The following is a 20760-nucleotide window of genomic DNA, read 5'->3' as shown; positions in this document are numbered from 1 at the left end:
AACAAATAAACACATAGTGATTGATTTTACAGCGTAATCCCGAGATCAACCACTTGCTCAACAATCCGGATCTGCTGCGTCAGACGATGGAGATGGCCCGCAACCCTTCCATGCTGCAGGAGCTCATGAGATCCCAGGACCGGGCTATGTCCAACCTGGAGTCCATTCCGGGTGAGTTGTTCAGTTTTAGGTGGGTAAACTACTTAAGTGACTTAATGGTACCATTATTTATATTGTTCAAAACGTACAAAGTAACTAGTATCAATGAGACTCTGACGTAAGGATGCAAGTGATCATCCATCGTACCGGGTTCCGTAGAGATGAATGTATATTAACAAAAGTGATAATGATGCAAGGTAAAATAAAATTTTGTTCTTAAATTCTATTGGTAAATGGAAACAGATGGTGGAAATATGGATGGGACAGAAGATAAACATAGATATTAAGGGCACTGATACATGTAATATTGACCTCTTTAAATATTATTGAACACTACGTAATTTTCAAGAACATCTGGAATTAATTATTAAAGCTACACGTCTTAACTGTTACAGTCACTAAATACATTTTTATTAACATCTTTTTTATCATCCTGATACTAAAAATAAACTTTAAAAACGTAAAGTATGTCATTCTAGACATACTAAGTATTGAATTTGTGGAAGTTTAGTAACTTTTGAAAAAGATGTCTACTTTGTATTGAAACATTTATCACGGTTTAACTTACTATTTTATTGAAAAAACAAATTACAAGCTCAATTTGTAATATTCTATGTAACGTTTTATTTTTAAAGTTACGAGTATTTATGTCTAAAAGTTGACTACCAATATTATCAAACTTTAAATAAATATTGAATTACTAAACAAATGCTCCATTTCTGAGGTCCTCCACAACTTTGTTCATTGAGTCTTTATCTCTAAAACATGCACTTAAAACGAACTATTTTCATTGGTTATGCTATGCAGACCTAATGTAACCTGTGTTATTTAACCCTTTTACTGCCATGATACATGTAACTTGGCGGTCAATGACCACCAATCGCTAAGTTAGCTGACTGTCTGAATGTCCCCGAACTGACAAGTTGTACTACAACTGTCTTACAATGTCGACAATGTCTTACAAAATGACCAAAGACTTTAATAATATAGTAAGTAAAAACATGTATTTAAAGGGTTGATGTATTTTAAAAATGTATTTGTATTTAATAATTATACGTTAGTGTGGATTGTTGTTATCCTTTAACTGTTGACGTTGTTATACACTTTGTGTTCTGACAATAAATGATTGATTGATTGATTGACTGAAAAGCACCACGAAAAATTCACTAATTTGATTACATTTTTGAAGTGACCATAAATGCTTTCATTCAAATAGCTAGAGCTCAAATTTTTTAAATTTTGTTTGTCTTTAATTGTTCTACATTTATATGTATGATTTGAAAAGCTAGTATTTCCTTTTTAATGTTAACAACTTCATTGCTTAACTGCTGATTAGTACTGTGTTCTTGTCTCCCTTCTGGAGGCTACTTCGCACTACTGCGTCTGCCGCAGTTAACGTGTTAACGTTAAAAAAATTAAATGTTGTAACATACTCTTTACACTTTTTGTTTTAAAGTTAAATAAGTGTATATGTAATTTTGTATTACTATTTAAGTATATATTTTCGTAAACATAATTACTCTATGAGGGTACACTAACAATTTTAAGATAAAACATTCATAAATATGGAAATATAAATAAAAAAATCTTTGTGAAATCTAGCTAATTTCTTGCTGGTGGGTAACAATAACACCATTATAATTTCTTACATTGTATACGATTGTGTTCAAAATTGAATTAACTATTAAAGCATAATTTATACCAATGACTTATAACTGTAACCCTGAGAAAGTAACATTTATTAACAATAGCGTATTTCTATTATTGCTATCCCAGTAATCCATCATGTACATAAAAACTAGTTTAAAGGTTACAAAAGTTTTAAATTATATTTTTACATATTTACAAACAATGTACATCAACTGACTGGCATATATAGCTGGTTTGTCTTAGCCTACTTGATATCTCCTGTTGCTCTGCCACTGTTATATTAATTTTGTAGTTTTACACACAAAACAGTTATTTAGAATGGTCCCTTACCTATATCTTAGTGCGTTTTACGTTTATCTGTAAAACATAACCATGTTGTACAAAAAAATGCAGGGTCTATCTAAGCGGCCCATGGCGTTTCTCGACTGAAAGCCTTAACCGAGCACATCAGCTTGTGGCAGACTTTGAATCAAAATTTACACCCAATTTGATCGACTTAGGGACGTGATCAGAATGTTCTATTATATCTATTAAGAATATACTATAGGAGCTGTAAGGGAATGTACTGCAATGTAGGACAGGGGAGTGCTAAGGATTAGGTATTTTAATAATAACTAATAATAACATTTGTATTAACATAATAACTTTTTAATAACAGATATTATTTCTCCTTATTATTACTGCTCAGTTTGTTGAAAACTAGAAGTTTTTAAGTAATGATTGTACACATTTTGTTTGAAAGATCTTACATACATGAAACTTTTGTGTGTTTCTGGTTGTCCTCTTCTCTCTAGTGTAATATCTTCAGTTTATATGTAATATCTTTCTTTTTATCTCACTGTATGTGGAAAAATGTCTTCAGTTAAGGTAGATCTAGACTACTGAACAGTGAAACTATTGTTACCATTTTGGCTGTCGGTGTTGAGACTTTATTGTAATTACAATGTGTTATTTGTTTCCAGGAGGATACAACGCTCTGCAGAGAATGTATAGAGATATACAGGAGCCCATGTTGAACGCTGCCAGTGAGCAGTTCAGCCGTAACCCTTACGCTGTTCCTACCAGCAATACAGGTCAGTGCATAAAGTATATGTAACTTTCAAGTCTCAAAACATCATATATTTTAAATTGAAAAAAAAGAAATCTAGAAGTTCAAGTTTTGCAGACTTTAGACAAGGAATGCATAATCAAGCATACTAATAGAGTTTGTTTGTTCTTTTATTTTGGAATTAAATTTAAAGTGGTTTGTACCTTTTGAACAATGTTTTTATGATATAAACCTATTGTATTACAATTACGGTAGTAATACTTAACCCTCTCCCGCTCGCAACGCATGAATCGGCACGGCCACAATATAGCCACTGCAGCCTAAACGGCACAGATCGGCACGCACTGCTTTATCTACTAGAGCCGATAAGTGCTGCTCTCGAGTAGTAATAGTTTGTACTACTACGGGTTGTTTGCTATCAGGAGACCATTTACTTTACTTTTACAGTAGATTTATTCCATTATTTTGCTATTTATATTAGTTATGCGGAAACAATGGCGGGTTGTAGTCGTACACTTCGTGACAGTGAAATCGATCTCGTTATTAGTAGTGATTGCGACGATTCAAGTGAGTGTAGTGATGTACCAGAGCTTTGTGAAGTGGTTAGTGGCATTGAGGATGTAGTTCGGAGTGATCACAGTGGCAGGGGCAGTGACGGCGAGCCAGACAATGACCTTCACCAAGTAGCTGCACAACAAACAACCCGGCGCCCAGCTGTCCGTGTGCCCCCTCCCTGGTCTCGTACAATCAACTTCATTGAACCAATATATAGTAAAATAATTAATATATATATAATTATAGTTAATTACAATGACAGAACGTATGTAAGTTGAGACGCCGCGTATTTTGACCGAGCCCGACCGGCAGAGCAAATTAATTGAGGTTAGAAGCACCGTGAGCGCCTGGAAACAATGGGAGTGGGAGAGGGTTAAGCAATTATCTGAGTAAAATAATGGATATAGATAGAGCCATTTTAAAAACAACGTACAATGAAATTTCAATATAACATTTTCCCGCCAGTACGACTTGTTCCGTCATTGTAATCTAAAACTTCATTCGCAAACTCAGATAATTTTTGTCTCTCAAATAATTGTTTTAAGACTATAGTCCCTGGAAGATGCTGGAGGGTAAAGATGCAGTGAAGTCAAACCTCAAATCCGCAGAATTAAAAAAAGTGTAGATATGAGAATTGATCAGTGGGATTTGAATCTACTGAGATTTGCTGCACCATTAATTATTGGACAGGAGACATTTTCATATTCTATCACATTTGGTCCGGCATCATAGTGGCAGGTGAAATCTTCCTTATGCCAAACTAGTAAATCATTTTGGTGTTGGCTGAGAGGGAAAAGGAAGTGCCTGAACCGAGGTGAGTTCTTTCCTGTATTAGCGGTGTCATTGTTTGGCTTGTAGTGGTCAATGGAAATATTGGAAGGTTGTCAACCAAAGAAAAATGTTCATGACTTTATAAACAACGTTTGACTTGAAATTCCTATATTCTATGTTTATTTTCAAGCATTGCTCCAACATCTATTCAGGGACGACAGCATATTGGCAATATGCAAACTACCGATCAATAAAATTTTTTTTATGCATGAAACGTAATTTACACATGAAAACCTATAGATAGACAATCTAAAAATAAATCATGGTAGTTTTGTAAATTAATCATTTGCTTGCAGTCAATATTTTCTATATTTATATTCATTTCTGCTGCTTCTATTCGTGTACAACTGATCAGCACTAAGCAAAATACCAATTGCTAAAACATATTTTGAAGTATTTTGGGTGAAATATAACTTCAATATATATATATATATATATATAGAGCTTGATAACCAAATTAACAATTTATCATTGTATTGTAAACCATACTTTGATTCCAGATTATTTTATATATGTGTTTGATACATCTATTTGTGGGTGACAGCTTAATGGTAATATGCAAATTACTGATTAATGTGATATTTTGCTATTAATTCATGTACAGTATCTTATGTTCATGTTCGTTTTGCTATTAATTCATACATCTTATGTTCATGTTCATTTATTGCTATGTGTCTTCTGCTCGGTGGTAAACAAACAGATGTTTGGTAATTTTAGTTGGCCTTGTAATTTGTGTAATCATATCAATATGTCTAATATTGATGTGATTACACAAAATACTTGTTTTTTTAATTGTTTGTATTGATATGATGTAATGGAGTTTAAAAAGATTTATAGAAAGAAAAGCATGTACACATTTGTTTTCACATTTCTGTCTATCATATAACTTAAGTTTAAAATATTGCATTTAATTTAATTTTAATGTGTGTAGTTTTGTAAAACAGTTATTTAAAAACTCTTAAATCTGGAATTCATCCAAGCAATGTACTGGACTAAATATAAATAAATCATGTGTCCAGTTATTATGAAATAAAAACTATTGATTCACTGATTGGAGAAGAGTGCTACTGGCATTGGATGGTAACACGAATTTCCCCAGTGTAATTGTTTGAATAGGATTAACATTGAACTGAAAATATGATAATTGTTTAACTGTAACAACAACAACTTGATGATTTTATAGATGCAACAAACCCACAGCAAGGCCAGGAGAACAGAGACCCGCTGCCGAACCCGTGGGATGGTGGGACGCCCTCGGATGCTACCAGGCCTCGTCCTACCCCTCCCACCACTGGGACGCCCCCCTCCATGCAGTCTCTCATGGCCCAAATGATGGAGAACCCTCAGCTCCTTCAGAACATGATGAATGCTCCCTACACTCAGTCGATCATGCAGGCGATGGCGGCTGACCCCAATATGGCCAACAGTGTCCTGGCCAACAATCCCCTGCTGGCCAGTAATCCAGCACTTCAGGTAATAATATTGTACCCTACCATCAAACTCATTTGGTTTGTGAAACTTAAATATTTGTTTAATGATGGTATATTTTCTATTTCATGAATGCAACTTGGTTTTTTATTATAAAGTGTAATTCCTACAAAGGATGGTTTATTTCTAAACAATTAGGTAGAATAGTTCTGTAAGGTGCCTATTTCTTATATAGTAATTATGATGTTTTTCTAATTTAGAAATATTATCACCTGGCAGCCTAATTTACATTACTGTTTCTAGGACATATAATCCATAAACATAAATGTTAATGCCCAGCTTGTTATTTGACAGCCATTACAGCTTAAAATTACAAATATTTGTAGTTTTTATCATTTAACGCCATGCTGTATGTGCAAGTGTATGTAAGGAAAATATGTAAAGTTTTAATTCAGCAAAATATTTGACATGTTTCTCAAAACACAACCATGAAGATATTTTATTTTTTTAATTGATTAATATGTAAATTCCACGATAGATATGTAGCAATAAGCAAGGCTAAATATATTGTACTATCTGATTGATAAATATTTATAATTAATGTTTAGTTAAATTTCCTTATGATTTTGTTTGGTACAAAAATCTATATTGTTGGGTTTATCTATATTTAACAAAAAGTTTTTGTTACTAAAGAATTGTCTGAATGAGATATAATTATTTTGGATGTATTTTAAACTTCATCATAATTTTTATGTTACAATGAAGTTGGCATTATATGCATACAATTGACACTCTATAACTATTTGTCTATAATGATGACTCCACATATTTCTTTCTGTTACATAAGTATGATTTAAACCGCTGTAGTGGCAAGTAAATACACAATCAGTGAAGAATTGATTTCAATTTACAATGTGATGCTCTATAAAAGGCTCTATTCAATTCCATAAATACTCCCACAGAGGGATCACATTAATTTGTTGATAACATCTACAATGTTTGAACCAAATCTATAATGGCAGTGGTAACGTAACAGACTTTCCAGCTCTAAGACCATAATGTTCCTCATCAAACAGGTTATTACCAACAAGAAAATCCATCAATCGATGGTACATCACATCTCCAAATATTTTGAGAAAGAATGGTAACTTGGATAATGGTCGATAATTAGAGGGGTCTGCTTCACTACCTCTTTTAAACATGGTGATACGCGAAAATAAATATTTAAAACTGTGAGCAAAATGTTATTTCTTAACCCTATAAGTGGCAAGCGCCGTCTGAGACGTATGATTCATGCCGCCGCGAAGTGGCAAGCGCCGTCACTTCACATTTAAGACTGTTGCTCTCAATGCAACCATCCATTCTTTTTAGGCCTAGTTTGAATTATCATATTCTCCATGAAATTTCCTATATATATATATATATATATATATATATATATATATATCATATAGTATAGTGTGTATTCATGTTACTAATGTTTGCTGGCTTAAATGAATCCAACAGTTTTCGTTTGACCTGGCGGCAGACGAGAGAACAGCTGTCTACTCTTCTTGTCACTGTTTTGTTTGGCGACTTTGCGTACTGTTATTGTCAGTATATTATTGTTTATCGCGTTGTTTGTGTTACTGGTACACCAGTATGAGGCACACAAACATATAAATTTATAGAAAAAAACATTATAGAACGAAAAAGTTCAATTACAAACTTACAACGATTATTAATTGTTAATGGGTTTCCTGTGACGCCCAGAATGCAGCAATATCAAGGATGAGTGAGTGTAGTGGATTTCCGCCTTCAGCCGCAACTGCCGACCCCCACGAATATTTTAGATTTAGGCAACTAGTCATGATCTTGTAAAAAACGAATGGTCCCCTCTTCCCTCCTGGGTAAATCCCAAATTCTCATAGTGTCACCCATCACTAATCTATTACACACACACACATAGTAAAACACGGAAGTACAACAAAGCGACGCACTCGACAGACACTTCGGCACGAAAGTACAAGAATGCGGCGCACCAGCTGAACAGGCGGCGAGATTCTGTAGTCACGTTATCTACTAGACCGCTCGACTTTGACCTCTGTCTGAAGATGGGGAGGGGTTTGCGATAAGACAATTCCTGTTTTATATTTACGAAATATACTGTGCTATGACAAACTAAGCCACTATTATAGGCCTTTGTACATAGATTTAGTTTTTCCCGTCTAACTTTTTTGTTCTTGTAAATAGAAAAAATGCATAGGAAGTAATTTGTTTAGAATAAAATTGTGTTTATTCTGTGAACATGACATTATTTTGTAGCTCCAGTAGTTTCAAAGTGACGGACAGTAGAACTTAAAAATTATTTTTTCTGAAAGAAAATCTTTACACATCTACAATTATATTCATCTTAAAATAAAAATAAGGAACCAAATATCATATTTATTCTTATTCTATAGTTCATAAGGAAAACAAAAATATATAATGTTGCTAGGTTATCACTTAGACAATATTTTCTAAAAATAAGTTTAACGATCACAGCAATTTACCCGAAAACGGCCTGCCACTGAGACCACAAATGACCGCCACTTAAAGGGTTAAAATACAATAATTTTATCCACTTAGGTTTTTTTTGTACATAAAGTACAACAATAATACTTTTTGGTGATCTGTAATTTTTGTACTGATGATGAACTGTTGTCAATGAATAAACCTACTTAAAGATTCAAGATTAATCTGTGACACATTTACTAGTCATGATCTTGTGAAATGCAATCCTATTAAGTATTTCAGTTGATTTTATTCGTTATAAAAGTATGTAAAATACTTTGAAAATATCGGAATCTGAGTCAAGTGGAAAAAGTTTGTGTTGAGAATCATCTATATTTCGATACCGCTAAGAATGCGAAGTATTGAGTATTTGGATCAATCAATCACTGATGGAAACACTTTCACTCTCAACTACGCTAACTCTCTGTAGTATAGAGAGTGTTTTTATTAATTGATGTGGATTATCAATGGATGGTTAGAAAATAATCAGCATATTCATCTTAAATAATCTGATTAGGGACTTATGTATCTCTAATTCTTTGTGGTTAGTCATTAGTCTGTTTAGCAGTGGGGGAGGTTTAACAAAAATGTTATTTCTTTTTTCTCTTTCCTAAATATATTTAATTTCCTGCCATAGACTAAGAAATTTTCAAAATATGTTAAACAAATTTTTGTCTTTGCCCCTATTATTGAAAGGAAATGTGGATTCAATATTTTTATTACGCTGAACAACTATTGGATTTTACCTAGTTTTAATATAAGATATATTGTAATTGATGAATATAACTGTATTATTATTATATCTTATTCTTGTACTGTATTATTAAAATGTATATTAACACAAGGCATTTCATTTACTAGAGGCTATTAACTGCATAGATAAATTAATATAAAATTCTTTAACTGAATAAAGAATTGGAATTGCGTTGCTGTCCCTTTCGATTATTGTGATGATTTATATTATTCATTGAATTTTGTTATCTGGACAGAATTTTTACCCAATTACTTTGAAGTATTAGAACTTTACTACATGATAATAGTTTTAAATGTAATAAAATAGTAAACTTACAGATTTGTTCTTGCCTAAAACTCTCAAGTTAGGTTATTTATATTATTGTTTATTTTAAGTGTATGTAGATGTTGCTTTATAAGACATAGTAACACTGTCCAACAAAATGAGTCCCAAGGGCTGAAAATTTAGCTTGATTTGTGTTGCAGACACAATTTCGGGAAATGATGCCGACATTGCTGCAGCAAATGCAGAACCCAGATATACAGGGACTGATGACCAATCCGGATGCACTGAGGGCTGTACAACAGATTCAGCAGGGCATTGAGCAGTTGTATACCTCTGTGCCAGGACTGGCCAACACGTGAGTAGCCTCTCAGTTTCCTCACTTAGAGAAGAAGTAAAATTTTGTTTTTTTAATTTAAATTCTTTTTAAATAATTTTACAAGTAGATTGTATGGATTTTCTTCTGTTTTTTAAAGTTTCTAACTCTTTGGAGGCCTCAAATGTGGCCAAAACTTTTTTCCCCTCAGTTTGGATATAGTCTTAGGTTGTCATTCTCTCAGCTGCCAGGCCACGCATGGTGCCTGTCTGTTTTCTGCATCACTACTCAGCGCTTCCGTAGACCATGTGCATCACTTTTTCTCAGATTTAAATGGTAGTATTTGACCTTCAGTTCATTAAAGGATTGAGATTTAAATGAAATTCTTAAATAATTTACAAAGTTTATTAGCTTTAAGGTTAATAATTAGGTCTCTAGTATCACCAGAATATATACTTGCTCCCATATTTTCTTTTTTTTTAAAAAAAGGCCAATCCCCTTGGTTTTGTTCTCTTTGGACAAGAAGTTTAGAAATTGCATCTAAACCCATAAGGGCCTTTGCGCTGCTTCCAGAGTAACAGCATATTCTGGGTAGGTAAGTTTGGGGGGTAGGGGCCGCCTCCTGTCAAGATCTATGACGAAGAATTTAGGGCACTAATCTCAAGTCATGTCCCCTTGGAAGAAAGGGAAATCAGCCTCTCCAATTAGGGAACTAACCCTACCAACTCCAACAGTCATCTCTCACAGTAGACTAGATCAAATAAATTACTCTTGCACCCCAGAATCTCGACATTTGTGGTTAGTGATGTGCCCCTGTTCCTGGACATCCATAAGATTGCCATAAGATTTAAGTAACACATGGGTTTTGCTGTGCTCTGTGTAGGTTCAAGTGGAAGGTATAAACCAGCCAGAAGTGACCACCCCTGCTGGGTATTATTATTTGATCTATTATTAATGATCTTCTTCGCCCACAAAATTTACAGTCATATTCTTGGTTTTTTAGGGGAACTTATGTGCCCCCACTCTGTGGACTGTAGTTTTGTCTCGAAATTCACATGTTTCACCCAGGTTTTGTCTCCTGTTACGATTCGATCCAGTAGTGCATCACCATGACTATGGCAGGTCTCCCAAAACGTCAAATCTGCTGCCCCCCATTTGTTGTTCTTTATGGTAATCTTTGAGCACTTTTGGCACCTATCTTGCACAAAATTTGTGGTAGTCTAGTTTCTGTGAAGCAATTTCAAACAATAAAGTCTATGAAACTTGTGGGAAACATAGAGAAAGCTCAGTATTGTGAACAGTGATTTTCACAAATATTTTCGTCAACTTTGGAGACCAGATCATCATATCATAATGCTCAGACGTCCACCTTTCTCTTCATCATAAACATTTGTTCTGCCATTTTTGTGTGGGTTCAACTGGTAGGTATAAACCAACCAGAAGTGAACCCTCATGGGTAAACCGATCCCCTTTTGAGCCTTATTCTGACCGTTCTCATGAGCCAAGATCATATCAAACAGAATAAGGAGGAGTTACTTATTTGACCGAGAGATTGCATCACTCTCCAGCCACAACTGGATAAGATAACTACGCAATATAGTGGGCCACACTCAGTGGCCTGACAAACTGAGGGACAGGACGTGGTCATACATCAACGACCTGATCGACCTTAAGGTAGAGAAAAGCATTGTGGCTAGGCAATATGAGAGGCAGTCATAAGAATTTAATCCCAACCCCAAAGGTTTAACTGTTCCTTACATTGAAACAAGAGGATTAATGCACATGTGTATACAACATACATTTTCAGAGTATTCATTCGAGCGTGATTAAACCAGTGTTACAAATTCCAAATATTTTGCATATGTAACTTGAGTATGTTATTTGATTTTTTCCCCATTTTCCATAGGAAAGGCAACCTACCGATGTCTATTTGCCAATGGATCGGTGCAGAGCACAAGATTGTCAGTCGTTGCGGTGGGTAATTGGTGTAGCACTGTGTTTGGGAGGGGGGAATACGCGCCGATACCACACGCGCCTTCAGTCAAATGTTTTGTTTTGATGTTGAGTGGCAGATGCCAACACCACATGTGCTAAATATGTTTGCCTGGATAGATACTTTAGAGTTAAAGTACCTGATATTTTTTACAATGGAACAAAAAAAGATGGATGTCAAAAATAGACAGTTTTTGCCAGAATGGACTGATTTTTATTGTTTCACACTGCCAAATTGTGTTGGAGCAGTACCGATATGCTTGATTTGTCAACAAACAGTTGCATTAGTTGAAGACTCTAGGAGCAATTGGAAAAACTTATAAATATTACTAAATGTAAAGAATACATGACATTTCCAATGTATTTATTTTTTGGGCAAGGCCTTTCGAAACCAAAGGTTTCCTCATCAGGCGACTCCACACAAAACATTTTTGTTTTGTTTCGAAAGGCCTCGCTTATAAAATATATTGGAAATATTATGTATTCTTTACATTTAGTAATATTTAGTTGCATTAGTGTTATAAAACTCGAATACAAAACAACATTATGAGACCAAACACAAATCATTTGTTGAAAAACTTTCCCTCTTGGCAGTAACTCGCGTGAATATAAAATTACGAGTTTATTGTTAACCTATGTATTGTCAAATAATGAGTCGTTCCATAACTGAGCAGGAGAAATGTGGTGAGGCTTCTTTACGTATTCCTTGGATTCTTGCCAACCATATGAAACCATTCACCGATGCTGGCATAGTTAAGGAATGGATGCTCGAGGCAGGCAATGTTTTGTTTGATAACTGAGAAGATGTTGTTGAAACTGTTCAACGGATCCCCTTATCTGCGAGTACTCACTCAAAAAACACGTTTTGGCAGAAGAAAATCATTATAATGTGAAAGGGTAGTTGAATAAATCTGACTATTATGCCTTCGTTATGGATTATTCATGTGACATTACTGATAAGGCCAATAAAACCTGTTCATTAAAGATTTTAAATCTGAATTTGAAAACAGATTCATAGATGTTAGGAAAATGTAGAATGTCGTTGACATCTTCAATAATATTTACTCTCTGGATTGTGCTGATGAATGGAGCAATGAAGCTGCAAATATTTGTGGAAGTAATAAAGCTGCTCTTCAGATGGAAATGATTGATTTCCATGAAAATACAGTTTTGAAACAACTATAACATAAAGTTTCTTGTGAAGAATTCTCACTTTGTTTGGGTCAACATTTGTGATGCAGCATTTTCAAATGTGAAAAATTACAAGTTATTGTTATTAACAATAATTCTAGAGCACACTTACCAACAAACATCTCCAAGATTTAATAACAATAGTCTGCACAATAATCAAAACTTTGGACATAAAATATAGTTCAAGGCCAAAAATTGAATTTTTCTCATTAACATTGTAAAACACTCCATGGTACTTCCCTTTGTTTATGACGTTTGTTTACTATTTAATAAAATAATGTTCCGAAACCCGTTTGTTTTATTTATTCCTTGATATGGTATCTATACAATGTGGTAACAGTACAGTGTATTATTTCAATTGCTGAAAGTATTGGTGACCCCTGATATAGTCAGTGTTGATAGAATTTTCCCATATATACAAAAGTTCCCATGTATAAATGGTGCAGTTTAAAAATAATAGAAACTAGTTCCTAGTTTTCAAAGTAATAATTTTCATCATAAGATAATAGGTTTCTGCAGGAATTGTAAAAAATGTGAACTGCTTTTTTTCCAGCTTCCAGATTATTAGGATTACTTATTGTACAGGGTGGTTATAAATTATTGTACACATTTTAAGATTGAATAAATAAATAACCAATCAACTTAAAAACATGGGAATTGTTTTATTAAATTGTAAATTTAAAACAGTTTTATATACTGACTGAAAATTAATAATTGTACACATTACAATAATTATAAAAAGTAGTTATAAAAAGAAAGTAAAAATGTCACTTAAACTGTGGGTAAAAAGAAAGTAAAAATGTCACTTAAACTGTGGGTGTAAGGTATGATTCTTCTTAATGACTTGTGTTGTGACATAGTCAGCTGGTCAACAATGGATCTTTCCACACCAGCTGTTAATTACAGTTGACTAAACTATACAATACAATACAATACAAATGATCTTTATTGACATGAACATGGAGTACAGTCATGGCGTCAAGAGTTTTTAAACTTGAGTTGCGTGGTCATCAGTGAGAAGGTCTTCCTATCTGCAGGCATTCTTCAACAGAGTAGAACTCCTTGTCCAACAGCCAGTCAAGAAGAGCTTCTTTAAAGTTCCTGTTGCTTTTTTGTTCTTTCAGCGTTGGTGGAAGGATGTTGAAGAGTCTAGCCCCGATATAGGACGGTTTTTTTTTTCATAGGCAGTCAGGTGATGTGCTGGGAGTCTGTAGTTAGCTCTGTTCCTAGTGTTATAGGGATGTGTATCCAAGAATTGGACGAGTCCTTTGTTAACTGCATAGGTACACCGATGTACAGGTTGGCAACTGTCTGCAGTTTCAGTCTCTTAAACACCCCTCTACAAGAGTCCCGAAAACCCAATTCAGCCATTATTCTTATTGCCTTTTTTTGAAGGAGCAGTACCCTGTGTAGATTTCGCAGAGATGAAAACCCCCATACAGTCAGCCCATAGCGCATTTGGGACTCAAATAGTGCAAAGTAAGCTGTTCTTGAGGTTTCTGTGTTGCTGATTTGTTTGAGTCGCTTAATTACATATAGGGCAGTGCTAAGTTTTTTGCACAGTTGGTCTACATGGGGTTTCCAATTGAGGTCACTGTCTAGGGTTATCCCAAGGTATTTAGCCTCTTTATATGTTGAGACATTGGGTAGCTCGAGGGCACTCCTTCTTTGTGGGCCAAAGAAAAGCTGCTGTGTCTTCTCTTCGTTCAGAACAAGGTCATTTTCCTGACTATACTGTTTGGCTATACGGGCAGCAATGTAGGCTTTAATTTCCAGCTCTTTAACATTCTTGTGCGACACAATGAGGGCAGTGTCGTCAGCGTAGAGGAATATTTCACAGTTGTCCTGTAGCGTGGATACGATGTCATTAGTGTATAAAATAAATAGTACAGGGCCAAGCACAGATCCCTGTGGGACTCCTCTTGTTATCTGTGCTTGTGTGGATCTAAATTTTTGACACCTATTGTTGACTACTTGAGTTATTTCAGTCATTTGTGTTCTTCCACTGACGTAGCTCTGGAACCACTGATGTGCTACTCCTCTTATTCCTAGAGCTTTCAGTTTGTCTAGGAGATGTTTGTGGCTCAGGCTGTCAAAAGCTTTACTAAAGTCAAGTAAGATACCAGTTGTTGTGGCCCCTTCTTCAGATGCATCAATGATAGTTTCCACTAAATCAATTATGGCTGTAATGGTGGACTTGCCTCTCCTAAAGCCATGTTGGCGGTTGGTTAGAAGACTGTTGTTTTCTAGATGAGTAAGCAACCTACTGAGTACTATTTTTTCAAAAATTTTTGGATAGGGTACATATGAGAGATATAGGTCTGTAGTTGCTGGCCAGAGAGGTGGGTCCTTTCTTGTACTTTGGATAAACTAAAAAGTGTTTAAGCTGAGAGGGAAAAATGCCTTGTTGGAAAGATTTGTTTATTACGTCAATTATCGGGGTTATCACTTCAGTTTTGCAGTGTTTCAGGATCGTTGACGAGACCTCATCTATCCCAGAAGATGGTTTTGATTTTAAAAATGATATTGTTTTGTCTATCTCCATTCTATTTGTTGGTCTAAAGCCCTCTTCAAGAGACACAAACTCACTCTCATGGATTGTGGGGGGTATTTTTAAAGGTGCTTGTTGGGAGTTTGATAGAACTTGTTCTGCAGCATTAGCAAAGAAGTGATTCATGTGTTCAGCTATTTTTTGGGGGTCTGTTATTGTTGAGCCTTCTATGTCAATAGATTTTATATAATTGTTTTGAGATTTATTGCTGTAGCGGTTATTGTTTATTATTTGCCAGACTGCTCTGGTTTGGTTCTCTGCATTGGCAATGTAGTGGATTGCAGTTTCCTTTTTAAGGTTCTTCAGTAGGAGATCATATTACTTTTTCCTGTCGTTGGCTTGTTTTTTATTTTCCACTGTGCTCATCAGGATTGATTTATTTAGAGCTGCAGTATATGCTCCTTTTAACCTCATCAGTTCAAGCTCTTGTTCTTGGTTTGTATTGATATTTTTTCTCTTTGATCTTCTTGAGTTTACAATGGGACAAGCTGTATCGAGTGCTTCACTTATGGTCTTGTTAAGTTCTGTATATGCCTGGTCTGCATCCTGCTTGTTTAAGACAGCTTCCCAAGTTTCACGTGCTAGAATTCTTTTTAGTTTTTGTTGGTTTCGAGCATTGATGTACCTTCGAGATGTTCTTGGTACTAACCTCAGTATCAAAATGGCTAGTGTGCAAGAAAAAGCAAGGTGTGTTCTTTGGTTTCATGAAAGCAGATCTGTAATAACTGTTCAAAGAAGGTTTCGTTTAGAGTATGGCCGCAATCCTCAGAGTAACAATTCTATAAAACGCTGGTATAGGCAGTTTGAACAGACGGGAAGTGTCCAACATAGAAAAGGTGCTGGTAGACCTCCAGTTTCTGAAGCTATTGTTGATCAAGTAAGAGAATTGTTTACGAGGAGCCCTGGTAAGTCTACTCGGCGTGCAAGTTTGGAATTAGGATTACCTCGATCAACGGTCTTAAAAATTTTGCACAAACACCTTAAGCTCCATCCATACAAAATTCAGTTATTACATGAACTAAAACCTAATGATAAACCTCGACGCTACGATTTTGCTGTTAGATTACTTGACCTCGAAGAACAAACAATAAACATTGGAGAAAGCAATTTCTTAAAAAAAGTAATTTTTTCTGATGAAGCAACCTTTCATGTTTCTGGTAAGGTAAATAGACACAATTGTAGGATTTGGGGTACTGAAAATCCTCATAATGTTCGAGAACAAGAAAGAGACAGCCCTAAAATAAACATTTGGTGTGCATTGGCTATAGATGAAGTGATAGGACCCTTTTTCTTCGCAGAACCGACAGTCACTAAAGAGGTATACCTCGACATGCTTGAACTTTTTGCAATACCGCAAATTGAGCATAGACAACCAAATGTTTACTGGCAGCAAGATGGTGCCCCTCCACACTGGGGTAAGATAGTACGTGACTACCTAAATGACACGTTTCCTGGTCGTTGGATTGGACGAGATGGTCCAATTCCTTGGCCTCCACGTTCCCCAGACATTACACCCTTAGACTTTTTTTTTGTGTGGGGCTATGTCAAGGACAGAGTCTTCGCCAAAAAAGTTCAAGATATTGAGGAACTCAAGAATAGAGTTCGAGAGGTTATTGGAAGCATAACTCCAGCAATGCTCAAACACATGGTGTGAGGTTGAATTTAGACTACAAACTTTGCGTGCAAACCTCGGAGAGCACGTGGAATTAGTTTAGTTTCCTTGTAAAAGTATGAGTAACAGTAATCTTTTTGTCCTTCATTGGTAATAAAACTGTTTTAAATTTGCTATTTAATAAAACAATTTCCATGTTTTTAAGTTGATTGGTTATTTATTTATTCAATCTTAAAATGTGTACAATAATTTATAACCACCCTGTATATTACTTTTAATTAAAATCTGATGCCTTTATCTGTGTTGCATTGCGTCCTGTTATTCATTAACACTAAGGTGATTTCCTTCTTAACAATTTTTCTTGAAAATTTACTATGGTAAGGAGTTGAGGAGTCTATTTGTTTTAATAATAAATCAATTTGGAGAATACAAAAAATATACATTAATTTTAATTAGTAACAAAATTATTTATAGTAACAATAAACAAAAATAAAATCCCTATTCTAAGTGTTCTTTTTCAATTATTGAGGAACAAATTCTGCCCATTACTAATCTTTTGGACTGTACTATTTCTAATCTTACCCTTATCTTTTGCAGAATGGGTACTTTAGGACAGACATTTCCTCCCACTGTGCCTCCAGCGGCTGCCCCTCCCACCACAACTGCGTCTAGCCCCGCACCCACGACCCCGGCAGCCCCCACAAACACCACAGCCCCACAACAGGATGTATTCTCCCAGTTCATGGCCAGAATGGTGAGAGATCAGTTTTGTCATTTTATTACACAGGAAATTTCAACCTTGTTAAGCGTTGTTGTTGAAAGACAATTTGAACTTTTGGTTTAGGCTGTCATAAGATTACTGTAAGGAATCCATTAGGAGGTCTGCTTCTTGTTATAAATATGAAACATAATTTGTATATTTGAACTATAGTCATTGCCAGGCGTTAAGCACTCCGAAATTAAGTACAATTCTTGAGCGTTAGTTATATTTATTTGGAACTCAAGCAGTCTGGTACAATTAATTGAAATTGAAATAATACACTTAGCTAAGTCAGTAAGCAATATAACATATGTAAGTCAGAGACGTGGTACGTTAGTAAAAGCGATGTCCTGACACGACAGTAAATATCTGACATTATTATCCCTTTATGGGTGAATGCGGATATATCTGCTGCTAGACAGTGTTCGTGGTTTGCATTTATATTAGAGCTAAACCATATTAATTTATTTTCTTTTGTAAAACATCAAAAAACTAAATAGTGTAAATCTACCATCTCACACTAAGTGCTGTATGTTTGGACTGATAGGTATCACAGATGTCTGCACAAGGGCCTAATGCCTCCTCACAGCCGCCAGAGGAGAGGTACCGCAGCCAACTGGAACAGCTCACTGCCATGGGCTTCGTCAATCGGGAGGCTAACCTGCAAGGTCAGTTATTCTTTCATTCAATCTTACGCATATTTTCTTTCGTCATAATATTTAAATTTTTAAGTTAACTTGATTAAATTGGACCATTTCATTCAACATATATGAATATAGTATTGAATTGAAATGTACCTAATCATTTATGTGAATGAAGGTAAAGAAAACGGAATTACGTAGAGAAATTTTAACAATATGATTAACATTCTTGTTGTTTTTCACGGAATTCTGGCTCATTTTAAAGTGATTTGCTAAAATATATTGGTTGTAAAGTCAAAATCTAAATCTTATAATCATTATTAATAATAACTAGCACAATGAGCATATTATTTTTATATGGCATTCCAAACAATTATGAGATAAGTGATAGTCACTGAAAGATATTCCAATTCGTTAATGGATTGAGTTTAAAGATGAGGTACTGAAGTCAGAAGTGAACTTTTTTTAAAGTATTTCTTGAATTTCTCCTATATTTCATGATATTTTGTTGAATAGCTCCAATGATTTTAGTAACAATTTCAGGCCTGTACGGATAAATCCTAATAAGACTAAAGGAAGACCAAAGTCAAAGTCATGTTGATCCAAATTATGACACGTTCCAACTCTGTTACAGCTCTGATAGCCACGTTTGGAGACATCAACGCTGCAGTAGAGAGGCTCCTGGCCAACAGTCAACTGACGCACAGCTAACATTCCTCTCTTCCTCCCTCCCCCCAGCTCTAGTTACCTTCAGACACGCTGATCCAAATTATACACTTGTGTTACTGTTACATCGTCTATCTTCATTTATTCCACTAGTTATAATTTTATTTATGTTTCCGATTAAGTACATGTACAATAAACTGGCTGTAAAAGGGTCACTTTATCATGTCTCTATTTAAGATTTGTTTTATTTCATAGAGAACAAATACAGAGATCAAGATGTTTTTCCTGTAATCTCTTTCAATGTTATCCCTTTTCAGAATTCATAGTAACACTTTTTGCCTATAAGTCCTCTTTCTTGAATATGCTATAGTGTTGAAGTGTGAACAGTGTTGTTGTTTTGGCATCGGTTATAATGTTTCCTGTTGATTTGATGTTTTATTGTATTTTACATGTCCCATAATTTGTCTCATATTAGTTTTGGGTTAGTATGCGATTGTTATCTATTTTATGTGGAGTTTGTCTAGTTTTACTATCTATTCCATTACTTTATTGGTTTTATTTATTTTTATTACGAGCAATGTATCAGTGTAGTTGATGAGCTTGCGGATTAGCGTTGTCACTAACTTATCCTTTATGTATCTTTGGCTGTGGTGTGGATTGTGAATTTTGAATCACATAGAATTTACAATACTGAAATATTACATACAGTTTTAAAGCTTAAATTTTAAGTTTTTGATAACGTAACAATAAATTACATTTTACTGTAATATTAAAAAATCAATTAAGTGTTAATTGACCAAAAATATGAATTTAAACTTCTGTTATTGGGTAAAAATTATCTAGAAATAGAATGGTATAATTTTACTACTGTAAGATATTTTTTATGTTTTTTTTTTAATCAATTATTAATTTTATTTTTTATCTTGGAATATTTTGAAACGTTGGTTTCTTTACTTGAAAGAATTGAGAAAGAAAGCTTTGTTCTTCATTACTTTATATTTTTGTTAAGATCTTGAAAAAGTAGTACTATTGTACAATTTCTGTAACAGGTTCATTACAACCAGAGTACTGGTTATGTAACAAAAGTTTAGCCTTAATATACCAAATATTCCTAATTGTTTTCATGAAAATAAGCTTGTAATTATAAAAATAAAAGCTATTGTATAATCAAAAGATGAAAAACACCTTTTTCCCTCTTTATTAAGTGATCCCCACCAGGTGGGTTGTATAGCGAGTTAAAATATATTGAAAATGTTTGTTGTAACCTGTAGACAGGTTATCTCTTATCACATATATAGAGAATATACTAATTCGTGTTCAGTTAGTGCCACTAATGTTTTTGAAACGTATTACTATTCCAATTATCCACGCCACAAATTTTCTCACTGTTCTTCTTCTTCGTCTCTGTGTTATTATCAACACATTGTAATAAATATTCTAATGAACAGTATGATGTTATGTGTGAATGATGGGAAATAGAGTGTATCTACATAATTAAAGGAATATTTTTCTTTTTGTGCTACAATTTTGACTTTTACCCTTTCCACCTTCAGAAACACTAGACCTTGCAGAAGTGAATCTCACCCTGTGTTTGTTGGTGATCATCGGATTAAATATAAAATTTGGAATAAAATGTTATGTCGGATGGGAAGATGTACAAACTGAGCCAAACAGATATAAATCTAATAGATGGCCGTAGATGATTTAATATTGAAGTTATAAAAATTACCATTACTATAGGAGTAATTTTTGACTAATATCTGTAAGAGGTGTGGCAAGAAAATAACCGGATTAGTATTGGCGGAGCCACTGA

General features: G+C 34.6%; 1 protein-coding gene across 1 annotated transcript in view; it reads left to right on the top strand.

Annotated features, from left to right (window-relative positions):
• Positions 1 to 20472, top strand: part of LOC124365841 (ubiquilin-1) — a 38176-nt gene extending 17704 nt beyond the window's left edge. The window contains exons 4-10 of the mRNA XM_046821895.1: positions 33 to 171; positions 2772 to 2882; positions 5427 to 5716; positions 9422 to 9576; positions 17478 to 17634; positions 18188 to 18308; positions 18916 to 20472. Of these exons, the coding sequence (XP_046677851.1) occupies positions 33 to 171; positions 2772 to 2882; positions 5427 to 5716; positions 9422 to 9576; positions 17478 to 17634; positions 18188 to 18308; positions 18916 to 18992 (1050 nt within the window). The 3' untranslated portion in view covers positions 18993 to 20472. The remainder of the gene's footprint in view (positions 1 to 32; positions 172 to 2771; positions 2883 to 5426; positions 5717 to 9421; positions 9577 to 17477; positions 17635 to 18187; positions 18309 to 18915) is intronic.
• Positions 20473 to 20760: the final 288 nt, after the last annotated feature.

Source organism: Homalodisca vitripennis, chromosome 7, assembly GCF_021130785.1.
Source record: "Homalodisca vitripennis isolate AUS2020 chromosome 7, UT_GWSS_2.1, whole genome shotgun sequence".
NCBI lineage: Eukaryota > Metazoa > Arthropoda > Insecta > Hemiptera > Cicadellidae > Homalodisca > Homalodisca vitripennis.
This window is presented reverse-complemented; position numbering and strand designations above follow the sequence as displayed.